Here is a 26,183-nt window from a genome sequence, read left to right as displayed (position 1 = left end):
TAAGAGGTGAGGACAGAGACCTAAAGGGGAGCCAAACTGTGTAGGCCATTGTAAGGACTTTGGCTTTTACTCTGAGTGGGATGGGAAGCCATTAGAAAGTTTTCATCAGAGGTATGATATGACCTGACTTACGTTGAAGCAGGGAAGCTAGTCAGGAGTCCATTGCGGTATTCTTGGTGGCTTGGAATAGAGCATAGTTTGGAGGGTGTTGAGAAGTAAGCATCTTCTGTATATGCTTTCAAGGTAGGGTAAATAGCATTTGCTGAGAGAGATTAGATGTGGATTGTGAGAGGAGAGAAGTCAGTGATGGACTCCAAGGTTATTTGGCTTTGGCAAATAAAAGAGTGAAATAGTTGCCATTAAGTGAAATGGAGAAGATTGTAGGAGGAACAAGTTAGAGGTGGAGGGTGGAATCAAGAATTTGATTTTGGTTTTACGTGTTTTTTTTTTTTTTTAAGTTTTTTATTTTGAGAGTGCGAGTGAGCACGAGTGGGGAAGGGTCAGAGAGAGAGGGAGAGAGAGAATCTCTGCACTGTCAGTGCTGAGCCTGATGCGGGGCTCAAACCCACAAACCATGAGCTCATGACCTGAGCCTAAACCAAGAGTTGGACCCGTAATTGACTGAGCCACCCAGCCACCCCTGGTTTTATGATATTGAGATGCTTATTAAGCATCTAAGTAGAGATAAAAGTAGGCTACTGAAGATGTGATTCTGGAGTTAAGGAACTGTGTAAGATAGAAATTTGGAAGTCCTCACCATGTAACTAGTAGTTAAGATATTTAAAGCCCTAAGACTTGATGAGATCACCAAGGATGTGAGTACAGATAAACAAGAAGTTCATGAATTCATCTCTAGGGCACTATGATGTTAAGATGTCCAAGATGAGGAGGAACCAGCAGAAGAGAATGAAAATGAACAGTTATGAGGTTGGAGGAAAACCAGGAGAATCTGGTATCTTGAAGTCTAGTGAAGAACATATTTGAGAGATTATTAACTATTCCTTTCACTGCTAAATATTGAGTAAGATGGTGCTGAGAATTGATCATTAGATTTGGCAAGGTGGAGATTGCTGGTGTCTTCAAAAAGGACCTATTAATTGTAATGAGGACATAACATAAATCCTGTTATGAGGGGCTTAGGAGAGCATTTGAGATGAAGGAGGAGTTATTAACAATATACAATTTAGGAATTTTATTAAAAGGTAAGGAGATAAATAGGAGTGGTAACTAGAGGGGAATGTAGGGTCTACTTTTAAGATGGAAGATATTAATGCTTGTATACCAAAGGGGATGGTTCAGTCAAGGTGGAGAGAGTGATACAGGAGAAAGAAGAGCTCGTTGCAGAAAGCAAGCCCTTTAGTAGGTGGGAGGAAGGAATCCAGTGAGTAATTGGAAGAGTTAGTCTTTGATAGTAAATGACCATGGAGAGCATGGCCGTGTGTGGTGGAGGATGAGGGGGTCCAGGAAATTAGAGGCCATGTATTGATTGGACAGATCTCCCATGTACACCCTAAATGATGACAACAGTAGCAGTGGGGAAAAGGACATTAAGTCAGAATGAAAGGGAGTGGGCAAGGAGATAGGTTGATGACTATAACAAGAAAAAGTATTGGGTATGTAATCTGATGATGGCTTGTACTTCAGAGACAATGGGGTTTTTGAGTAAGAACGTTTTGAGTGAGGGTTTCCTTAATTTTTTTTATTAAAAAAATTGTTTTTAAGGTTTATTTATTTTTGAGAGAGAGAACGTGAGCAGGGGAGGAGAGAGAGAGGGAGACACTGTTATTTGAACCAGCCAACACAGAGCCTGATGCGGTGCTTGAACTCACAAACCCCAAGATCATGACCTGAGCCAAAGCTGGACACTTAACCAACTGAGCCACCCAGGTGCCCTGAGTGAGGGTTCCCTTTAGATCATAATATATTATTAGATTATGCAAATTGGCTAGCTTTTAAAATTTCCGTGTGAATTAATCTAGGATCTGATCAGCAATGGCTGCTAATTTCTCAAAAAAGAAAGACATACATTATATGCCTTTGCCTGGAGGTACACAGCACCATCTAGTCCTTCAAAGGAAAATAAAAATCAAAATGATATCTGATCTAGGGGTGCCTGGGTGGTTCAGTCAGTTAAGCGGTTAAGCGTCCGATTTTGGTTCAGGTCGTGATCTTACGGTTCATGAGTTTGAGCCCCGTATCTGGCTCTCTGCTGACAGCTCAGAGGCTGGAGCCTTCTTTGGATTCTGTGTCTCCCTGTGTCTCTGCCCCTCCCTGCTCACACTCTGTCTCTGTGTCTCAAAGTTAAACATTAAAAAATTTGGGGCGCCTGGGTGGCTCAGTCGGTTGAGCGTCCGACTTTGGCTCAGGTCACGATCTTGCGGTCCGTGGGTTCGAGCCCCGCGTCGGGCTCTGGGCCGATGGCCCAGATCCTGGAGCCTGCTTCCGATTCTGTGTCTCCCTCTCTCTCTGCCCCTCCCCCGTTCATGCTCTGTCTCTCTCTGTCTCAAAAATAAATAAATGTTAAAAAAAAAAATTTTTTTTTTTAAATTAAAAAAAAATGCAATCTGATGCAATCTCTAGATCTAACAGGGTGCTATAAATTGTTCATTATGTTGCCATAAAGGATGGATCAGCCATATAAGACCATGGAATCCTCTACAGGACAAGCCACTGGTTTCTTCAACAAAAGAATGCAAAAGAAAACAGAGGTAGAGGAGCATATATAAATTAAAAGAAACATGAGAGACATTATTAATCAGTTGCAATGTATTGATTATATTTGGATCCTTAATTAAAATATTAAAACAAAAAGCAAAAAGATATTATAAGCTAATCAGGAAACCTATTTGGATATTTGATGACATTTGTGATTTGTTAAATTATGCATTGATAACAGTGTTGCATGGGTATATACACGTACATTTTTTACGGCTGTTAGTTTTTAGAAATACATATAGGTCTATTTACAGAGAAAAATGAGAGCCAAATCCAGTGGGAATTGATTAGAAATGTATACTTTTATCAAGTTAATAACCAAGACATATTAATAATCTTTTAGAATGTTAGAGAAGATACTGATTTTTTCTGTATATCCATGTATAAATAAAGTATGATCAACCTAATAAAAATGGGCACAGGACAGGAGTGAGCATTTCATAAGAAATGTGTATGGTGTTTTCCAAGGTTGGAGAATATCTAAATCCACAGATTTTCTAAACATTTTAGTATTGCTAAGATGTTTTTGGAAAACAGTTGGCATTATTTCCTATAATTGGACATTCACATAAACTATGACTCAGCAATTTCATTCATAGGTGTATATGAAAGAGAAGATCTTGCCATATATAAGAATGTTCACAGCAGCGCAATTGATGGTAGCAAAATTGTGGAAAAAATTTACTCTCCAGTGGTAGATTGGATGAATAAATAGCTTCTCCATTAACAGGAGAGTAGATCAATAAATACAATGAAATATTATATAATGGTTACATCAAATAAGTATAGCAAACACAGCATTGTGGATGGATCAATAAAACAGGTCCCAAAATACTACATATAGCCTGATACCCTTTTTTTAAAGCTGAGAGCAATTAAAATAAAAATATACGTAAGAGTATGAATTTTACATACATATGAAGATAAAGGGACACACACACACACACACACACACACACACAAATGTATAAAAGAGAAAGCAAGGGAAGCAGGAATGGGATTCAGGATGATGGCTAACTTGTTTGGGGAGAAGCAGTAGAAGGGGGAAGAGGACTGCATTGTATAGTTAGCTGGAAGGTATTGTTCAGGTCCTAGGTTTTTGTTTGGGTGATGGGTTTGTAGGTGCTTATATTAAAAATTGTAATTAAAAGTAGGCCATTCATGGACCAATAAATGAACTAAGAATAATGATTACTAATTTCTTTAATAACTGACTTCTAAATAAAGAAAAATATGCTATATATGCAGCTATATAAATAATTTTAAATCTCTATGGATGTAACCATCAAGGAGGTTTACTCATGAATATTGATTTTTGTCTAACTTTAGACAGATTTTTCCTGAGTTCTGTATGCTATTTAAATGGATAGTGCTTAAAAATGCATATAACTTGGTTAGCTGGAGAATGCTTGAGGTTTTGGGGGATACTGGAATTTTTTTGCCTAATTATACTTTTTCTGAAAAATGTTTCTAAAGCATGTTAGTTTACTTTTCTGTTGTATTAAGAAAATGATGATATGAATGAGTTTCATGATTGAATTTCTTATAATGCTTCAATGTGGTTATTATTTTGGAAGGCACAAAAATTTAGCTTACTCTGGCTAGGTTTACGAACATAATCCTGGAATTTGCCTTTTTACCTAAGTCCCACTATGAAACTGTTTTCTTAGGGGGGCCTGGGTGGCTCAGTCAAGCATCCGATTTCGGCTCAGGTCATGATCTCACGGTCCATGAGTTCAAGCCCCACGTCAGGCTCTGTGCTGACAGCTCAGAGCCTGGAGCCTGTTTCAGATTCTGTGTCTCCCTCTCTCTCTACCCCTCCCCTGTTCATGCTCTGTCTCTGTCTCAAAAATAAACAAACATTAAAAAAAAATTAAGGAAAAAAAAAGAAACTGTTTTCTTAGGATTTCTTTCTTTTAAAAATCATGTTTCTTCTTGTCTTGACTTCATTCTAGTTAACTGAAATTTTATTCATTGAATTTTTGTTGTAATATTGCCCTAATTATTCTGGTTTTGGCTCCGAGCTGGTCACAATTATTATTGTAAAAGTGCTAATTTATTTATTTACTTATTTAAATGACTGCTTTGTTACAGATACTTCACTAGGTGCACACTCAATCACTGTATAGATCACCAGCTGAGGTACAAGCCCTGAAGGGAAGGGAGTGCTCTGTGAGAGCAGAAAGGGTGACCTGGGCTTACGGAGTGACCTTCTCTGCTTAAGCGGAGATATAAAGGCTGACTGGTGGCCAGTTACAGGTCCGGGTACAGGTCATAGTACAGGACTCACCTTAGTAGGCACTGCTTAGACAGATGCTGAGGCAGGAGCAAGTGCAGCACGAATGAACGAATGGAAGAAATAGTGCCCTCTAGTGGTGGGAATCAAAGATGAGACAGTGTAGACACAGGCGTTGGGGGGGGGGGGGGCCTGATTCACTCAGCACCTAAGAGCACTGGGAACTCCCTGAAGATTTTAATTAGGAGGCTACTGAAGAACAGATTCATGTTTTGAAAAGAATACTTGTCTGATGTCTGTCTTCCTCAGTGAGTGTAGGCTCCGCAACTAGAGACAGGAGCCATTGATCTCACCGAGTGCAATACATGTAGATTTGCAACAAATAGTAAATGTCACAATTTAATAGCTCAGTGTCTGGCACACGGTATAAGTGCTTATTAGTAATGTTGGCTGTGGTTTTCATCGCTCTAGATTGGCCTTTAATGTGCACCGTGGCTACTTTGGAGTTAGAGGTTTCATGAAATAGTTCAATCCAACAGTATCCACTGAAGACCTGTGATATACGTGGAAGAATCAGCAGCTAAGTTTATTAGAATTTCATCACTTGTTTTTTTGTTATGCCCCAAGGATGTAACAGAGCAGAAAAGCGATAGAGAATTCTGTTAATAAACCAGATTAGCCGGCAGTGAGTTGACTAGGTGCTCCTGCTTCACACTATTCATTTTATTCAGTTAGAGTTTGGTGCCTGGTAAGATTGCTCTTACAGAATCATTTCTTCTGGAGTTCTCAGGTAAAATTCTCTTTTCATAGTTCATTTGAAGTAATCTTAACTTTATTCTTCAGTGGTGTTAGTTTATTTTATATAAAGTGGTTACTGTGTCATTTTTCACCCAAAAGACTAAAGATTGCTATTAGGAATATTTTTTTGAAGATCTATAATCATTTTTATACTGTAGCTTTAATATTTACTTTTTTCAAATGTTTAATTTACACATGATGTATCTTTTCTTAAAATATATAGTATGTGGTTACATGACCAACTACCGGGCCATTTTCCTTTCCTTTTTAATGGGGAATAATAACCAGAACCACCATGTAGCACATACTTGCTTTCGTGCACATTAGTAAAAAGTACTCTATCAGGGTGGACGAATTTACCGAAGGGGTCTCCTGCTTCTGACACATTGAACAGGGTAGCATCTGGGCCACTTTTCAACTCCTACTTGTGTCTTCATTGGGTGCCTGGAAGCCATGCAAAAACTACACAGCTATACTTAGTGGCCCTAAATAGTAACTCAGTAGAAATCACATATTGCTCACAATCAGATTATAGATATCCTTTATAAACAAAGTTAAAACTTTAATAATTGTATTTAACTTGTTTTCAAAACTTTGTTAAAATTGTGTATATGGGGAGAAGTCTTTTATGAAATTTTTTTCAAGTAGAGCTAAGATTCTTATTTTTTTAATGTTCTCAGCTTTGCCGAGAAGTCAATTTAAGAAATATATATATAAACACACATTCATATATATGTCTATTTAATTTTTTACTATGGAACGTTTTTGATGTATACAAAAAGTAAAGTGATAAAGCCTCATGTATCCATTTGGCTTCAATGATTGCCAGTGTACTGTTTTATCTGCTTCTTTCCACTTCTCCCACCCCAAATTATTTTGAAGTACATCCCAAAATATTATGTTTTTAATCTCTAAACTTTTCACTATCTGCTCTGGAATATAGACTCTTTATTTAAAAAACACAAGCATAGATCATTATAACACCTAAAAAATTAAAGTGATTAACAATATTATCAACCACCCAGTCATAATTCAGACTTTGGTTCATAAATTTTTTTTAAAGTTTATTTTATTTTGAGAGAGAGAGAGACGGAGGGAGAGAGATCAGGGCAGGGTGGGCAGAAAGAGAGAAAGAGAATTCCAAGCAGCCTCCGCTCTCTTAAGTGCGGAGCCCAGTGTGGGGCTCAATCTCATGAACCGTGATAGATCATGACTTGAGCCGAAATCAGGAGTCAGATGCTTAACTGACTGAGCCACTCAGGTGCCCCTTGATTTGCTTTTAACCTATAGCTCCCCCCTCCCTTTTTCTTTTCTCACGTTTTATTTGTTGAAGAAATGGTTATTTGTCCACTTTCTGCATTTTGCTGATTAAATCTCTTGTATCATTTAACCTTAACAAGAGTATTTTTAATTTATGTTTCAATATGATGCTTGATCTCCAGACTATAAAAAAAATTGTTTAAATGGAGACATTAATGCTTACTTTTTCAAGAATGACGGATTTCAAAGAATTTGTAAACACGAAAGGGAGGATCTGAAGAAAAGTCCTTAAGCCTCAGAAAGGAGAGAATTTTGTAAAGCTATGTTTATAGCTCTGTGATTGTTTTGATAATTTGTTGCCATCTTAAAATATTGTAAAGCACTGGAATATAAAATTGTAGCAATAATATACTAGCTTGATTTTTTAAATTAAACTAACATTTTTTTTATGATTCTTTTTATTTACAAAAAAGATACCAGGTGATCAGCACTCCAACAGATTTTTTTATGGTAATGGAATATGTGTCTGGTGGTGAATTATTTGACTACATCTGTAAACATGGACGGGTGAGTAACTTATTATCTAGTACGATAAACCCCTAAGCTAAGAAAGAGGATAGTAGGAAATAGTAAACCACAAAGATACCTACAAAGTCAGGGTTGCTTCTGTAATAAAGCCCAACTAAAGATACAGAATAGTAGACATATTTTCTTTCTTAAAAATATACATTTCAAGGGGCTCCTTCCTGGCTCAGTGAGTGCAGCATGTGACTTTTGATCTTGGGGTTGTACGTTCAAGCTCCACATTGGATGTAGAGATTACTTAAAAATAAAATCTTAAAAAAAATACACCTTTTGAAATACTGATTTTAGAGAACATGTTCCACTTAGTTGCCAACATGATATTTGTGTTTTCAGAATGAAAAATCTGTTGTATAACATGTTGAAGCTTCAATTATTTTCTTTTCGGAGCACTTTCATAGAAGTTCTGTTTTACATTATGTTTGTTGATTGCCTAAAACATTGTGCACATTTAGTGATATTAATTGAAAATCATATCTTCCTAGCAGCACAGAAAAACCTTGTTGATTAACATGTTGACCTTTAATGCAAGTTTTTGGTTTGTTTATCTGATTTGTTGAAAATTCTGACCCAGTTCTAATTAGCTTACACAGTTACGTTTGGGTTGATTATAAAACTGAAACTCTTGCTATGAAGATGTCCTAAATATTCTTAGTGCAGCTTCTGTTATACTTGCTAGGTTGAAGAGGTGGAAGCAAGGCGCCTCTTTCAGCAGATTCTGTCAGCTGTGGATTACTGTCATAGGCATATGGTAGTTCATCGAGACCTGAAACCAGAGAATGTGCTGTTGGATGCTCACATGAATGCCAAGATAGCGGATTTTGGTATGTAACTCCAAGGTTGTTCAGAAATGTACTGGTTGCCTTTTAAAAATGTGTCAGTAGCAAGTGTTAAGGTACGAATTTGCAGGTTCAACTTTGCAAATCCTAGACCATGAAAAGGGATTAGTTGCGCAGTCTCCAGGCTACCTTATTGTGTTCATCTAAACAGTTTTTTAAAATGCAAATACTTCCAGAGAAGTTAGGGCTAGCTTCAAGGTAAATCCATTTAATCTGCATTTCCTTCTAAAGGAATTCTTAACTGTTATTTTTGTGGGGGTCACAAACTCCTTTGAAAATCTAATGAAAATATGGAAACTTCCTTTGATGAATGTACTTCAAGAGGGGTAATGAAAATTTATATGCAGCTTTGGAGACTTAAAGTCTTTCTGAATTGATCAAGGGTAAAATCTAACAACTTGCTAAGAGAATAGGAGTTTTGGTCAAGAGGAAACAAAAAGGTGAAATGTAAATTTAAGGCACCGAACACTTTCTGGGGTAAACAAACCTGGAAAGAGTACCATAGTAGAGAGTTTGGCAAAAACACTAGGAGGTGAGAGATTATAGAAAGATAGAAAGGTACCAGAGTTCAGCAGTGCTTATTTATAATTTTTGTAATAATTTTGTATATATTTAATAGTAATAATTGTTATGTAATAATATATAATATAATAATTATAATATAATTATATATAAATATATAATTATATATTAATATATAATATTATTATAATAATAATATTGTCTAATTTTGTATAATCTTTAAAAACTAGGAAACTTGGGCAGGCCCCTTTTGGGACACCCGAGTGGCTCAATTGGTTAAGTGTCCTACTTCAGGTCATGATCTCACAGTTCATGAGTTTGAACCCCACATCAGGCTCTGTGCTGTTGGCACAGAGCTCACTTCAGATCCTCTGTCCCCCGCCCCTCTCTCTGCCCCTCCCCACCAGAAATAAATAAACATTAAAAAAATTTTTTAAACAAGGAAACTAGTTTCCCTGCTTCACTTTCTTTTCTTTTTAAAATTAAAAAAATTTATTTCTTCATAATTTATTGTCAAGTTAGCTAACATACGGTGTATACAGTGTACTCTTGGCTTCAGGAGTAGATTCCCATGATTCATTACTTACATACAGCACCCAGTGCTCATCCCAACAAGTGCCCTCCTCAGTTTTCTTCACTCATTTTTCCCTCTCCCTCCACCCCCCCCAGCAACCCCCAGTTTGTTCTCTGTATTTAAGGGTCTGTTATAGTTTGCCTTCCTCTCTGTTTGAAACTTATTTTTTCCCCTTCCCCACGGTCCTCCATTAAGTTTCTCAAATTCTACATATGAGTGAAAATATATGATACCTGTCTTTCTCTGACTGACTTATTTCACTTAGCATAATACCCTCTAGTTCCATTCATGTTGTTGCAAATGGAAAGATTTAATTCTTTCTCATTGCCAAGTAGTAGTCCATCTTCTTTATCCATTCATCGGTTAATGGACATGTGGGTTCTTTCTGCAATTTGGCTATTGTTCAAAACGCTGCTATAAACATTCGGGTACATGTGCCCCTATGAATCAGCACTCTTGTATCCCTTGGCCAAATTCCTAGCAGCGGTATTTCTGGGCCATAGGGTAGATCTATTTTTAATTTTTTGAGGAACCTCCACACTGTTTTCCAGAGTGGCTGCACCACTTTGCATTCCCACCAACAGTACAAGAGGGTTCCCATTTCTCCACATCCTTGCCAACATCTGTTGTTGATTGAGTTGTTAATTTTAGTCACTCTGACCAGTGTGAGGTGGTATCTCAGTGTGGTTTTGATATGTATTTCCCTGATGATGAGTGACATTGAGCATCTTTTCATGTGTCTGTTGTCCATCTGAGTGTCTTCTTTGGAAAATATCCATTCATGACTTCTGCCTGTTTCTTCACTGGATTATTTGTTTTTTGGGTGTTAAGTTTTGTAAGTTCTTTATAGGTTTTGGATACTAACCCTTTATCTGATATCTGATAAGTCATTTGCAAATAACTTTTCCCATTTGGTCAGTTGCCTTTTAGTTTTGTTGATTATTTCCTTTGCAGTGCAGAAGGTTTTTATCTTGATGAGGTCCCAATAGTTCATTTTTGCTTTTATTTCCCTTGCCTTCAGAGACATGTCGAGTAAGAATTTGCTGCGGCTGAGGTCAAAGAGGTTGTTGCCTGTTTTCTCCTGTAGGGTTTGATGGTTTCCTGTCTCACATTTAGGTCTTTCATTCATTTTGAGTTTATTTTTGTGCATAGTGTAAGAAAGTGGTGCAGTTTCATTCTTCTGCATGTTGCTTTCTAGTTCTTCCACCACTGTTTGCTGGAGACGGTCTTTTTTCCATTGGATACTCTTTCCCGCTTTGTCAAAGATTAGTTGGCCATACATTTGTGGGTCCACTTCTGGGTTCTCTATTCCATTGGTCTATGTATCTGTTTTTGTGCCAAAAGCATACTGTCTTGATGATTACAGCTTTGTGTGCTAGAGGCTAAAGTCTGGGATTGTGACGCTTCCTGCTTTGGTTTTCTTTTTCCACGTTACTTTGGCCATTCAGGGTCTTTTGTGGCTCCATACAAATTTTAGGATTATTTGTTCTAGTTCTGAGAAGAAATACCAGTGTAATTTTGATTAGGATTGCATTGAATGTGTAGATTGCTTTGGGTAGTATTGACATTTTAACAGTATTTGTTCTTCTAATTCGTGAGCATGGAATGTTTTTCCATTTCTTTGTGTCTTCTCGAATTTCTCTCGTAAGTTTTATATAGTTTTTAACATACAGATCTTTTACATCTTTGCAACTGATTTCTGTACATTGATTTTGTATCCTGTGACTTTGCTGAATTCATGTATCAATTCTAGCAGCTTTTTGATGGAGTTTTTTGGATTTTCCATGTAGAGTATCATGCCATCTGTGAAAAGTGAAAGTTTGACTTCTTTGCCAATTCAGATGCCTTTTATTTCATTTTGTTGTCTGATTGCTAAGGCTAGGACTTCCAACACTATGTTAAATAACAGCGGTGAGAGTGGACATCCCTGTCACGTTCCTGATCTCAGGGGGAAAGCGCTCAGTTTTTCCCCCTTGAGGATGATACTAGCTGTGGACTTTTCATATATGGCTTTTATGATGTTAACGTATGTTACTTTTATCCCGACTTTCTTGAGAGTTTTTGTTATGAAAGGATGCTGTATTTTGTCAAATGTTTTTTCTGCATCTATTGAGATCATGTGGTTCTTATCCTTTCTTCTATTAATGTGATATATCACACTGATTTGCAAATATTGAACTAGCCCTGCAGCCCAGAAATGAATTCCACTTGATCATGGCAAATAATTCTTTTAATAGACTATTGAATTCGATTTGCTAGTATCTTGTTGAGAATTTTTACATCCATGTTCATCAGGGATATTGGCCTGTAATTCTCCTTTTTTGTGGGGTCTCTGGTTCGGGAATCAAAGTAATGCTGGCTTCGTAGAATGAGTCCAGAAGTTTTCCTTTCATTTCTATTTTTTGGAACAGCTTGAGAAGGATAGGTATTAACTCTGCTTTAAATGTCTGGTAGAATTCCCCGGGAAAGCCATCTGGTCCAGGACTCTTATTTGTTGGGAGATTTTTTTTTTTTTAATGCTTTATTTGGTTTTGAGAGAGAGAAGCGCGCACAAGTGGGAGAGGGGCAGAAAGACACACACACACACACACACACACACACACACACACACACACACACAGAATCTGAAACAGGCTCTAGGCTCTGAGCTGTCAGCACAGAGCCCAACGTGGGGCTCAAACTTGGGAACAACGAGATCATGACCTAGGCTGAAGTCAGATGCTTAACCAACTGAGCCACCCAGGCACCCCTGTTGGGAGATTTTTGATAACTGATTCAATTTCTTTGCTGATTTGGGTCTGTTCAAATTTTCTGTTTCTTCACGTTTGAATTTTGGTAGTGTGGGGGTGTCTAGAAATTTGTCCATTTTTTCCAGGTTGTCCAATTTGTTGGCATATAATTTTTAATAGTATTCTCTAATAATTGTATGTATTTCTGTGGTGTTGGTTGTGATCTGTCCTTTTTCATTCATGATTTTATCTATTTGGGTCTTCTCTCTTTTTAAGAAGTCTGGCTAGGGGTTTATCAATTTGGTTTATTTTTTCAAAAAACCAACTCTTAGATTCATTTATCTGTTCTCTCTTTTTTTTTTTGGATTCTGTATTGTTTATTTCTGCTCTAATCTTTATTATTTCTCTTCTTCTACTGGCTTTGGGGTTTCTTTGCTCTTCTGCTTCTAGTTCCTTTAGGTGAGCGATTAGGTGTTTGTATTTGGAATTTTCTGGTTTCTTGAGATAGGCCAAATTGCAGTGTATTTTCCTCTTAATGACTGCCTTTGCTGCATCTCAGAAGGTTTGGACTGTTGTGTTTTCATTTTCATTTGCTTCCATATATTTTTTAATTTCTTCTTTAATTGTCTGGTTGACCCATTTATTCTTTTTTTTTCCTATTTACTTTAATTTTTTAAATTTACATCCAAATTAGTTAGCATGTAGTGCAACAATGATTTCAGGAGTAGATTCCTTAATGCCCCTTACCCATTTAGCTCATCCCCCCTCCCACAACCCCTCCAGTAACCCTGTTTGTTCTCCATATTTAAGAGTCTCATGTTTTGTCCCCCTCCTTGTTTTTATATTATTTTTGCTTCCCTTCCCTTATGTTCATCTGTGTCTTAAAGTCCTCATATGAGTGAGTCATATTATATTTGTCTTTCTCTGACTAATTTCACTTAGCATAATACCCTCCAGTTCCATCCACGTAGTTGCAAATGGCAAGATTTCATTCTTTTTGATTACCGAGTAATACTCCATTATATGTGTGTGTGTGTGTGTGTGTGTGTGTGTGTGTGTGTATACACACACTGCATCTTCTTTATCCATTCATCCATCGATGGACATTGGGCTCTTTCCATACTTTGGCTATTGTTGATAGTGTTGCTATAAACATTGGGGTGCATGTGTCCCTTTGAAACAGCACACTTGTATCCCTTGGATAAATACCTAGTAGTGCAATTACTAGGTCATAGGGTAGTTCTATTTTTAATTTTTTGAGGGGCCTCCAAACTGTTTTCCAGAGTGGCTGCACCAGCTTGCATTCCCAGACCCATTTATTCTTCGGTAGGATGTTCTTTAACCTCCATGCCTTTCCAAACTTTTTCTTGTTGTTGATTTCAAGTTTCATAGTGTTGTGATCTGAAAATATGCATGGTATGATCTCAGTTTTTTTATGTTTATTGAGGGCTGTTTTGTGACCCGGTAACTGTTCTGTCTTGGAGAATGTTCCATGTGCACTTGAGAAGAATGTGTATTCTGCTGCTTTTGGATGAAAAATTCTGAATATATCTGTCAAGTCCATCTGGTCCAGTGTATCATTCAAGGCCATTGTTCGTTTATTGATTTTCCGCCTAGATGATCTGTCCATTGCTATAAATGAAGTATTAAAGTCTCCTGCAATTACCATATTCTTACCAATAAGGTTGCTTACGTTTGTGATTAATTGATTGCTATATTTGGGAACCTGTGTGTTGGGGGCATAAACATTTATAATTGTTAGCTCTTCTTGATGGATAGACCCCATAATTACAATACAGTTTCCTTCTTCATCTTGTTACAGCTTTTAGTTTAAAATCTAGTTTGTTTAAGTATGACTACTGCAGCTTTCTTTTGACTTCCAGTAGCATGATAGAGGTTCTCCATTCCCTCACTTTCTGAAGGTGTCCTTAGGTCTAAAATGAGTCTCTTTTAGACAGCGTATAGATGGATCTTGTTTTTAATCCATTCTGATATCCTCTGTCTTTTGACTGGGGCATGTAGTCCATTTACATTCAGAGTTCTTACTGAAAGATATGAATTTAGTGTCATTGTGTTATCTGTAGGTTTTATGCTTGTGGTGATATCTCTGTTCTTTTATAGTCTTTGCTGCTTTCCACTCACAGAGTCCTCCTTAGGATCTCTTGCAGGGCTGGTTTAGTGGTTATGAACTCCTTCAGCTTTTGTCTGTCTGGGAAAACCTTTATCTCTCCTTCTATTCTGAATGACAGCCTTGCTGGATAAAGGATTCTTGGCTGCATATTTTTCCTGTTCAGCACATTGATTATTTCCTGCCATTCTCTTCTGGCCTGCCAAGTTTCAGGGAACAGGTCTGCCTCTACTGTTATGTGTCTACTCTTACAGGTTAAGGCCCATTTGTCCCTAACTGCTTTCAGAATTCCCTCTTTATCTTTCTTTTTTGCCAGTTTCATTATGATATGCCATGGTGAAGACCTATTCTTGTTGAGTCTGAAGGGAGTTCTCTTTGCCTCCTGGATTTGGATGTCCACTTCCTTTCCTAGATTAGGGAAGTTCTCCGCTATAATTTGTTCAAGTAAACCTTCTGCCCCTTTCTCTCTTCTTCTGCTGGAACTCCTAGGATACAGATATTATTATGTTTCATTGAATGACATAGTTCTCTAATTCTCCCCTCATGATCTAGCATTTTCTTATCTCTCTTTTTCTTGGCTTCATCATTTTCCCTAATTTTATCTTCTATTGCTGTCACTGCATCTCGTTTATTTTGCACCTCATTTGCAGCATTTCTCAATTCGTTGTGACTATTTCTTAGTTCTTTGATCTCTGTAGCAGTAGATTCTCTGCTGTCTTCTATCCTCTTTTCAAATCTAGCTATTAATCTTATGACTGTTATTCAAAATGCTTGATCAGATAGATTGTTTATATCTGTTTTGATCAATTCTCTAGCTGTCATTTCTTCCTGGAATTTCTTTTGAGAATTCTTCCATTTCATCATTTTGGCTAGTTTTCTGTCCTTTATGTGTTTTAATAGCTTGTTATATGACCTGCACCTGCAAGCACAATTATATTAAAAAGTGGTCGTACACTGTCCAGAACCTGGCCCTTCAGGAGGTGTTTTTGGAGTGTGTTGCATGCTCTCTGTTGTTGTGACCCTGGCTGCTTTATGTCGTTACCTGTAATGGTAGTTTGGCCCTTCTACTAGGCGTGCTTTGATTTGTTCATTGAAGTAACTCTGAAAAAAATTTAAAAATGGGTGTGGTGGTGGAAGAAGCCTTATCCCATACAAAGAGAGAAATGACGGGTGGTTAAAAAGAAAAGAACAGCAACCAAAAAATTGACCAGGTAGAGAATCAGAGAAGCTATATTGCTTAATCCAGAGAGAGAGAGAGAGAGAGAGAGGAAAATAGAGAAGGTGATACAGGGGTGCCTGGGTGGCTCAATTGGTTAAGCATCTGCCTTAGGCTCAGGTCATGATCTCATGGTTCATGGGTTTGAGCCCCACATTGGGCTCTGTGCTGACAGCTGTGGAGCCTACTTGGGATTCTCTGTCTCCCTCTCTCTCTCTGCCCCTCCCCTGCTCTTTTTCTGTCTCTCAAAATAAATAAATAAATAAATAAATAAATAAATAAACATTTAAAAAAAAGAAAAAGATACAGAAGAGATGTAAAAAGAATGGATTAAAAATTATCTGCTTAAATAAACCAATCAGAATTAGAAGTAATAAAAGGAATGAAGAAAAAAAAATTATATAAAATAAGAACTGACCAAGAGTCAAATCAGAAAATGCAAAACCACTGGACTGATACCTGATGGTGCCTTGGAACCTGTGACTGCGGTGCTGGTCTGGAACACTGTCTGCTTCAGTGTCAGTCTCGCTTCCGTAGATATGCATTTACCAGGCACGAAGGGGCGTGGTTTGGTGTAGGCAGGTCCTGCCTGCACTGTGGGTCCGTTGTCCCTTCCCTGAAGCCCAACCTTGTTGGCGATGGGGAGAAAAATGGGGACACCCCTGTCTCTCCTCCCCAGACCAGATGTCTCCCACTGCTCTGTTAAGGCTGTCCACACAGTGCCGTGCAGACACAAGAGGGCCAGTTTGTCCCACTCCACCATCTCCTGCACCTCCCAGGCACTTGGCTAAATTCAGCCCCTGATGTCATAAAGGATCGTGCTCCGTGCGCCCCAGTTCTGGGGTAGTGCCGCTCTGGGCCTGGGTGGCAGGTGTCTGCAGGGTCTTTTGTCTTTAGAGTGGATATATACCTTCTTCCCACAGCACTCAAGGGAGGGGGCTACTCTCTCCGACTGCGCCCCTGAGCTCGCTACCAAGCCTGGGTCTGGCTCTCCTCCTCCCCAGGCGTGCATACAGGGCGGCAGGCTCCAGTCCGGAGAAAGACCTGCAACCCTGGATCGTGTTGGATATTGGTTCTTTCTCTATTTTTTCTATTCCCCGGTCTGTGGTTTTTCTCTTGTCCAAATACAGCCCTACACTTCCACAGCCTCTCTTTCTCTTCCTTTTGTCTCTCCAGAGAAAGGGATCCCTCTCCTCTGTGCCTATGCCACCCATTTTCTCTCTCCCAGTTGACAGTCACACACCTATGGACCACCAAGTTGTCCCTGTGGGCCCCTAGAGATACTTCTGTCACTCTGTAGCCTGGATTCTTGGAATTCCGTCTTCTGGCCTCAGTATTGCTGTGTTTGAAGGACGAGGGAACTTTGGGTCCCCCTACTTATAGCTCTGCTATGTTGACTCCTTCCCCCCCCCCCAAAAAAAAACTTTAAAAGGTGCCCCTTCTCTTTTGTAAATCAAAAAAAACTCTTTAATATTATAGTCCAGTTAGATTTTTGGTTCAGTAGATTATTTTTTCTGTGTTGAATATAAGCTTTCCAAATTAAAAGCTTTTGGAACATAATTTTTATAAATAAGAACCTGTCTGATTTCTACTTAGAGATTTTATTTTTAAAGGCTTTGAGAGCATAGGACAAAAAGTAATAGGCTCCATTTCATTCTTTCAACTGTAGAAATGGGCAAATAATATTTTGTTGCTTTTATGTTTAGAAGAGTTCATATAATTTAGAACAACCTCATATTTGTCAGGTGAATCAAGATTTTTATTTAGAAAAAGGAATTCGAATCATACATGATGTGCTTTATCTTTTAGAGCTTAAGCATGCTGGAATGTTTTTTTCTAGTCTAACAAATACTTTCCACTACTTTTTTTCTAATAATTAAAAAATATGTATAGGACATTAAAGACTTGATATTTTCCCTCGTACTTATATCTACTTTTAAAAATATCTAGCATGAAGTAAACGTTACTCTTATTTTCAGGATTGTCTAATATGATGTCGGATGGTGAGTTTCTGCGAACTAGTTGTGGATCTCCCAATTATGCAGCACCTGAAGTCATCTCAGGCAGGTAATAATAGATGGGTGGAGAGTAAACTTTTCATAATCTTTTGTTCATCTTAATAACATTTAATTATGATATATTCTGTTTAGAGGATAAGATTAACACAGTAGGAACAAATTGTCCTTTGGATTTTTCAATTCTTTAAGAGAGAATAGTTTTATTAAACAATTTTTTAAGCAGTTTAGATTTTGTTATGAGTATATTTAATGATTTTTTCTTTTTTCCAGGTGTAATTATTTTTATTCCTAGTTATTTTTGATAGTATTACTGATATAGTAATAACAGAGAATAAGTGTTGTGTTTGTTGGAAACACAAAAGAATTCAAGCATTAAGTTCCTGATAGGACAATATTAGTGTCCCTGGTCCTATATATGCGGGCAATATGTAAAACACCTAGGTTCCCGGGTGCAGAGTGCAGAGGTGTAAAGTGAGTCACTGAGACATTGCAAGGAAAAGAAGAGAGTATAAAATAAAGATGTAAGCAAAGAGTAAAGTGCTGAAGGAACAGATAAGAAGTATATCGATGATCATAAAACCCTTAGGTGAGCTTTTGTTCTGTCTGTTCTCAAAGTTCCATGAGTCTGTGATGATGCTAAATTATTGAAAAAAATTTTAAGGGAGTTTTTCCATTAAAAAAATGACTGAAAGAAATATTGATTTTATTTTGATAAAGTACAGATAAGAGCATTTGCTATATTCAAGCATTCCTATCAGACAGTCCTTAAATAATAATTAACATTTTTAATAAGGTACTATATAGACCATTATTTCATGTTTTGTTTTTAGAACAATGAGGTTTTGGGGGTACAGTATTGTCACTTCATGAAATTAAACTGTACAAGTAGAGATTGGAGCTTACCCATTGGTATATAGAAAAAATGTTCATACAGATTGCAGTGATAAACTGAAGACTTTCTACAGTGACCAGTGTCTGTTTAAAAACTTAACAGAATTCTCTGAGAGAAAATACAGAAAAGTTATTATTGCAAGGAACAGATATAGGAGTTTTGGACAGTACAGCAAATGATATAAATGATGGGCAGCACCATTTTGAAGTGGATTATATTCTTTTAATTGGAATAACATAGATTTACTTTGTTACCTCAGACCTAGGTTTGAGTTTGTCAGTGTGCTATCAGGAGCATTTTAATATTTTTTATGTAGGTGAGAGAAGAAAGAACTAATATTCCAGGCATAGGTTATGTGTAACAAAGCTAACCTTAGTCCTGTGAGTTAACCTAACAAGTGATTGGAATGAAAGTCATACTCAGGATAATGTTATACAGGACAAGTACTGTCAAAGAGATGGCTGTAGGACTAGTTAGGCATTGTAATGTTTCAAATATTCCGTAAAAAATATGCATGTCAGGGATAAAAATTCTGTTGTATATGCATTTTCTTTATTGTAGTTTTATGATAAAAGGATTTAACGTATACATTATAGTATTGTTTTTTTCAAGTTTATGGTTATCTACTTTGATGTTTCCATAAAAATTCAACCATAGTATGTTTTATTTTTTAAAAAAAAAATTTTAATGTTTATTTATTTCTGAGACAGAGAGAGAGCATGAGTGGAGGAGGGGCAGAGAGAGAGGGAGACACAGAATCAGAAGCAGGCTCCAGGCTCTGAGCTGTCAGCACAAAGCCTGACATGGGGCTCAAACTCACAAACCGTGAGATCATGACCTGAGCCGAAGTCGGTCGCTCAACTGACTGAGCCACCCAGGCGCCCCTGTTTTATTTTTTTTTAATTAGTCAATTAGTAAGTTAAGTGAGTTTGTGACAAAGAAAAATACTGCTTTCTTTTGGAAAACTTGAATAGTAATTGCATAGACCAATTCTCTACGGGAACAAGTATTGACTGTTGGGAGTGTGGTCATGGTCCTCATTGAAGGCCTGTAAATCAGTATAGACTGAGTCTGTAATATGTATATGAAGAAACAGGGTGTACATGGAGATGAGAAAAAGTGGTACTTGTATTTCAGGTTTTTGTCATCCTTTTTCTTAGATTGTATGCAGGTCCTGAAGTTGATATCTGGAGCTGTGGTGTTATCTTGTATGCTCTCCTTTGTGGCACCCTCCCATTTGACGATGAGCATGTACCTACGTTATTTAAGAAGATCCGAGGGGGTGTTTTTTATATCCCAGAATATCTCAATCGTTCTGTTGCCACTCTGTTGATGCATATGCTGCAGGTTGACCCCCTGAAACGGGCAACTATCAAAGATATAAGGTGATTATTCTTTTTGTGACTGTTACGTGCATTTTGTAGTATTAATAATAATAACACTAATTGGGTGCCTGCTTTATGTTAGTCTCTGTAACACTTAATAGCATAGGAATTTTGCTTTCCTTTTTACACAAACCTGATCAGGTCACTGATCTTTTTATTTTTTTATTTATTTTATTTTATTTTATTTTTAAATTTTTTTAACATTTATTTATTTTTGAGACAGAGAGAGACAGAGCATGAATGGGGGAGGGTCAGAGAGAGGGAGACACAGATTCTGAAACAGGCTCCAGGCTCTGAGCTGTCAGCACAGAGCCGGATGCGGGGCTCGAACTCACGGACCGCAAGATCACGACCTGAGCCGAAGTCGGCCGCTTAACCGACTGAGCCACCCAGGTGCCCTGATCTTTTTAAATATTTCAGATTGTTTTCTAAACTTTTTAGCTTAAGCAGCAAATCCTCAAAGGCCCTTCCTAATAAGGCTCCATTTCCTTCTCCTGAAGCCTCACTCCTGCACTTACCACCACACACTGGTATCAGTGCCTCAGCTACATTCAGCTTCTCCTTGTTCTTCAAAAAACATATTTTATGCCTTCATGTTTTAATTTATATTATTGTCTCTGATTCGTCTTCTGCCTTTTTTGACCCTGTAGATTTCCATCCATCCTTTATAATTCTTACTTAGCATCTCCCTTGTGAAATTACTTCTGATTCCTCCAGGCAGCGTTAGTTGCTTCCACTTCCGTGATTTCCACATTTTGTTCGTGGTTTTATTTTTTCATTATCGCTTCGTATCTAGCTATTACTCAGTGCGTCTTCCTCCAGTCCTAAATTATAACTCCATAAGGGTAGAGAGAGTGTCTTACTCATCTTAGTACACACAATGCTAGAAGGCCCACGAATGTAGTATATGTTGAGAAACCATTTGAATAAATTTCAGGAGTGCCTGGGTGGCTCAGTCGGTTAAGCGTCCAGCGCTTGATTTGGGCTCAGGTCATGATCTCACTCACAGTTGTGGGATTTGAGCCCTGCTTCAGGCTCTGTGCTGACATTGTGGAGCCTGCTTGAGATTCTCTCTCTCTCCCTCTCTCTTTGCCCCTCCCCTGTGTACACATGCATATGTTCTCTCTCTCTTTCTGAAAATAAATAAACTTAAAAAAAAAGTGAATAAATTTCAAATGGAATACAGGGTGAGATTTATGTATTTTACATATGGTTGATGAAATAAAGCATTAAAAGTTTTGCTAAGATTTTGAATAAAAAAATAAGCTAGGGCTGTGAAGGATTTCTTGTTACGTGAGAAACTTTGGAGCTTGCAGTGTTACTGTGAATAGGACCTTTATCTAGCATACACAAGCCGTGGTAATTCTTTACCTTCTACTTTTTACTTACTGTGTTACGTTTCCTAGGGGTTTTTTTGTTTTTACCTAACATTTCATCAGTTATTTATTTACAAACACATTCTGTTACCGTCTCTCCAGAATCTCTCCTCTTACAAGCCGGAATGGCTGTGTAGAGACCTGTGACTCTTGGAATGTTTAAATGGAGTAGTTTTTTACGTGGTAGCTGCTGATCTCTTCTGCAAGCAGGGACTGATTGCTTTTCCATTTGTATACTGTTTTTCTCCCCTAGGCTTTCTTCAGTGTTCCAGGCCTCATACATAAAATAAACGTGTGATTGTAAATTAGCACCAACTTTAGTTATGGAAATGAAGTTAGTAGGAAAAAAACCTTTTGTGTTTACAGTTTTTGTTTTGTTTGTTTTTTTTTGTTTTTTTTTTTTTTTTAACATTAAGCTCTATGCCCAGCTTGGGGCTTAAACTCACAACCCTGAGATCAAGAGTCAACATGCTGTATGGACTGAGCCAGTCAAGCACCTTGGTCACTTAATTGTCTTTTCCTTAGAAAGAAAATTAGAGACGCTGATACATATATTTGCACCTGTTTCTGTCAGCACATACATTTAGAATAGGAAAAGTACTGATTCCACTTGTGTTAAAACCAATAGTTGTATATTTACAAGCTTTAGACGAAAATGTAAATAAAAGTCTTAGGATGAAGTAATTTGTGCATATGTAGTTGACATAAAATAGTAGTCAGTACAAGTACAAACTCCCAGTTATAAAAAAATAATGGCATTCATTTCTGTTCTCAAACTAATAACTTGAATTTATAGTTTCTATCATTTTTTATTTATCCAAATTCAGTTTTTTAATGTATGGGAATTCTTTTTTTTTTGTTTTTGGTTTTTTTTTAACGTTTATTTATTTTTGACAGAAAGTGTGAATGGGGTAGAGGCAGAGAGAGAGAAGGAGGGAGAGGGAAGCGGGGGGAAGTGAGAGAGAGAGAGAGAGAGAGAATATGAATGAATGAATCTGAAGCAGGCTCCAGGCTCTGAGCTGTCAGCACAGAGCCTGATGCGGGGCTCGAACTCACGAACCATGAGATCATGACTTAGCCAAAGTCGTATGGTTAACTGACTGAGGTGCCCCTGTTATGCTAGTGCATTCTTTTTTTTTTTTTTTTTTTTTTTTTTAAGCAAAGGAACTTTATTTCATGGAAAAAAAAATCTGGGAGGGATTTTTCTGAACCAAAATCCACTGGAGAACAGCAAGAGATCAGAGTGATGACAGTTTCTCACTGGCTGCATCACAGTCGTGATCAGTACCCCGATGGGCTCTGTAAATGATACTGAGTGGTAGGGCTCCCCCTTCTAGTGTCCCTGCTCTCTTTTAGCTATGTTTCCCTTTATTCTCACACTTACTAGTGGTTTTGTGGCCCAGCTGAACTTAACACAAGCTCAGAGGTGCTTTATCTGATACTGTGGAAGGTATGGGGTGTGTATTGACCCACCAGGGTTTCAAATCTGACTGCATACAGCAGTTACCTGCCAACCTCCAAGAGCCAGGTTGTGCCCCACTGTGGCATTCATTGTGGAGTTGGGCTGGCTGCAAAGAGGAGGTGTCCCACAGGGTCTCCCCTCCATAGCACACCTTGGTCTCTGCGACACAGATGCGTCTCCCAGGCTGATAGGTGGTGGGGGACCAGAAACACCCACACGTGGATGACTTAGCCCACCAGCTTATTGAGCACTTAGAGCAGAACTTCCCTTCTGCTGTGGTCCTGGTGGTGTGGGCCTTGGGGTTGGGGTGCCTGTGTCCCTGCACCCTGAGTTGTTATGCTACTATCTTCTTATGGTTATTCCATGTAGGTCTTATTTTTCTTATAAGGTGGTAAGCGATTGGAGGTTAGAAAATGTATCTCAGTATTCATTCATTCATTTAATCATTTTTGCTTTTATTTATTCAGTAACTATTTATTTAGTATTTATTCTGTTCAAGGCCCTAGGCTAAGTTCTGGGAATATAGTGATAGACAAGACAGACATTGTCTTCATGAAATAACATTTTTGTATTCTCCCAAGTGCCTTAAGCTTAGTATTACTCTTATTACTAATAATTAATAATAACAGTTAATACAACGTGATTAAAAGTGAAGGGTCTGAAGTTCAACTGTTTTAGTATTAATCCTAATTATTCTGTTTACTAACTACCAGCATACTACTTATTCTTTCTGTGCTTTTGTTACATCATATATAGTGGATTTGGTGGGAGGAAAGTCTTAGGTTGAGCTATGTGAATTTTTTCCGTAGGTCTAAAAACAGCTGAATATCAGAAACTGCAGACATTCAACCTAATATAATTAAAGCTCTTAGAACAGTGTCCAGCACATGGTGTTAATATGTAGGAACCTTTTAGCTGCAGTTGAAGAAATTTGGACACATTGTGAAATTTCTAAAATTTGATATTCTTTATAACTCATTTGGTCTCCTTTTAAAAAATGTTTTTGAGTATGGTTGACACACACTGTTACGTTAGTCTTAGGTAAACAACATAGTGATTCAGCTTCTCTGTATGTTATGCTATGCTCACCACAAGCGTAGCTGCCGTATGTTATCATAGAATGCTATTACAACATCATTGACTATATTCCCTGTGCTGTGCCTTTTATTGCTGTGATGTGTTCATTCCTTAACTGGAAGCCTGCGTCCCCCTCTTGCCTTTTCACTTTGCCCATACCCCCTACCACCACCCCCCCTTCCCTGGCAGCTGTCTCTTCTCTATTTATCGGTCTGATTCTGCTTTTTAAAATTTGTTTATTCATTTCCTTTTTTAGATTCCACTTATGAGTGAAATCATGTATTTATTTTTCTCAGATTTACTTCACTTAGTCCATTCATTTTGTTGCAAATGGCACAATATCATCCTTTTTTAAGGCTGTGTAATACTCCATTGTACATGTGTATCCCATGTTCTTTATCCATTTGTCTGTGATACTCAGATGGTTCCATATCTTGGCTATTGTAAATAATGCTGCAGTAAACATAGGAGTGCTTATATATTTTTTGAATTAGTGGTTTTGTTTTCTCTAGGTAAATACCTAGAGAATTTAAAATATCTTTCAAATTTTTTGAAGAACCTCTGTTCTGTTTTTCACAGTGGCTATACCAGTTTATATTCCCAGCAGCAGTGTGTAAGGGTTCTTTTTTCTCTGAAGCCTTGCCAACATTTACTGTTTCTTATCTTTTGATTTTTGCTACTGTGTTGTAAGGTGATACCTTGTTGTGGTTTTGATTGTGGTTTCCCTGATTACAGAGGTTGAGCATCTTTTCATGTGTCTGTTGGCCATCTCTTAGTCGTCTTTGGTAAAATGTCTATTCAGGTCCTCTGCCTATTTTTTAATTGATTGTTTTTTGTTTTTGTTTGTTTTGTTTTTGTTTTGTTTTTGTTTTGTTTTGTTTTTCATTTTTTGTTTTTTGGTGTTGTGTTGTATAAGTTCTTTATAAAGTTTGAATATTAACCCTTTATTGGATATATAATTTGCAAGTATCTTCTCCCATTTGGTAGGTTGCCTTTGTGTTTTGCTGATGGTTTCTTTCACTGTGCAAAAGCTTTTTATTTGATGTAGTCCCAATAGTTTATTTTTGCTTTTGTTTCCCTTGCCTTAGGAAACATATCTAGAAAAATGTTGTTTTGGCTAGTGTCAGAGACATTATTGCCTGTGTTTGCCTCTAGGAATTTTATGGTTTCAGATCTCACATTTAGGTTTTTAATCCATTTTGAGTTTATTTTCGTATATGGTGTTAGAAAGTGGTCCAGTTCCATTCTTTTACATGTAGGTGTCCAGTTTTCCCAGCACCATTTATTGAAGAGAATGTCTTCTCCTCGTTATATATTCTTGCCTCCTTTGTTATAGAGTAATAGACCATGTAAGCATAGGTTTGTTTCTGGGCTCTCTATTCTGTTCCATTGATATGTGTGCCTCTTTTTGTGCCAGTACCATACTGTTTTGATCACTCTTGCTTTATAGCATATCTTGAAATCTGGGCTTATGATACTTCCAGCTTTATTTTTCTTTCTCAACGTTGCTTTGGCTATTTGAGGTCTTTTATAGTTGCACACAAATTTTAAGATTGTTCTAGTTCTGTGAGAAATGCTGTTGGTATTTTAACCTGTAGATTGCTTTGGGTAGTATGGACATTTTAACAATATTCATTCTGGGGCATCTGGGTGACTCAGTCAGTTAAGCATCTGACTCTTGATCTTGATTCAGGTCATGATCTCATGGATCATGAGATCTGCTGACAGTGCAGAGCCTGCTTGGGATTCTCTCTCTCTCCCTCTCTTTCTGCCGTTTCCTGCTCATGGGTGTGTGCACACGTTCTCTCTCTCTCAAAGCAAATAAATAAAAAAAAAATTTTTTTTTTCATTCTTCCAGTCTATGAGCATGGTCTTTCACTTCCTTGGTTAAATTTATTCATAGGTATTTTATTATTTCTGGTGCAGTTCTAAATGGAATTGTTTTCTTAATTTCTCTTGCTAGTACTTTATTATTAGTGTGTAGAAATGTGACTGATTTCTAGGTATCTGCAGTTTCACTGATTTATTCTAGTAGTTTTTTGTTGGAGTCTTTAGGATTTTTTAATGTTACTCCCATGTCATCTGCAAATAGTGACAGTTTGATATCTTCTTTATCATTATGGATCCCTTTTATTTCCATTTCTTGTCTGATAGCTATAGTTAGGATGTCCAGTACTATGTTGAATAAAAGTGGTAAGAGTAGACATCCTTGTCTTGTTCCTGATCTTAGGGGGGAAGCTCTTGGTTTTTCACCATTGAGTATGATGTTAGCAGTGGGTTTTTCATATATGGCTTTTTATCATGTTGAGATCTATTCCTTTTGAACCCACTTTGTTGTTGTTTTTTTTTTTTAATCATGAACAGATACTGAATT

The 26,183-nt window shown here is 37.5% G+C and overlaps 1 protein-coding gene across 6 annotated transcripts in view; it reads left to right on the top strand.

Annotated features, from left to right (window-relative positions):
- Positions 1–26,183, top strand: part of PRKAA2 (protein kinase AMP-activated catalytic subunit alpha 2) — an 82,163-nt gene that overhangs the window by 42,332 nt on the left and 13,648 nt on the right. For 4 of the 6 annotated variants that reach the window (XM_019449152.2, XM_019449155.2, XM_019449154.2 and 1 more), the window contains 4 exons: positions 7,483–7,576; positions 8,271–8,415; positions 17,579–17,666; positions 19,670–19,894. In XM_019449152.2, coding sequence (XP_019304697.1) covers positions 7,483–7,576; positions 8,271–8,415; positions 17,579–17,666; positions 19,670–19,894 — 552 coding nt within the window. Of the gene's footprint in view, positions 1–5,422; positions 5,742–7,482; positions 7,577–8,270; positions 8,416–17,578; positions 17,667–19,669; positions 19,895–26,183 lie in introns of those variants that run through there. The other 2 variants (XM_053894856.1, XM_019449153.2) reach the window with 2 other exon arrangements.

This window comes from Panthera pardus, unplaced genomic scaffold, assembly GCF_024362965.1.
Source record: "Panthera pardus isolate Hobbes unplaced genomic scaffold, ASM2436296v1 HiC_scaffold_11, whole genome shotgun sequence".
Classification (NCBI taxonomy): Eukaryota; Metazoa; Chordata; class Mammalia; order Carnivora; family Felidae; genus Panthera; species Panthera pardus.
This window is presented reverse-complemented; position numbering and strand designations above follow the sequence as displayed.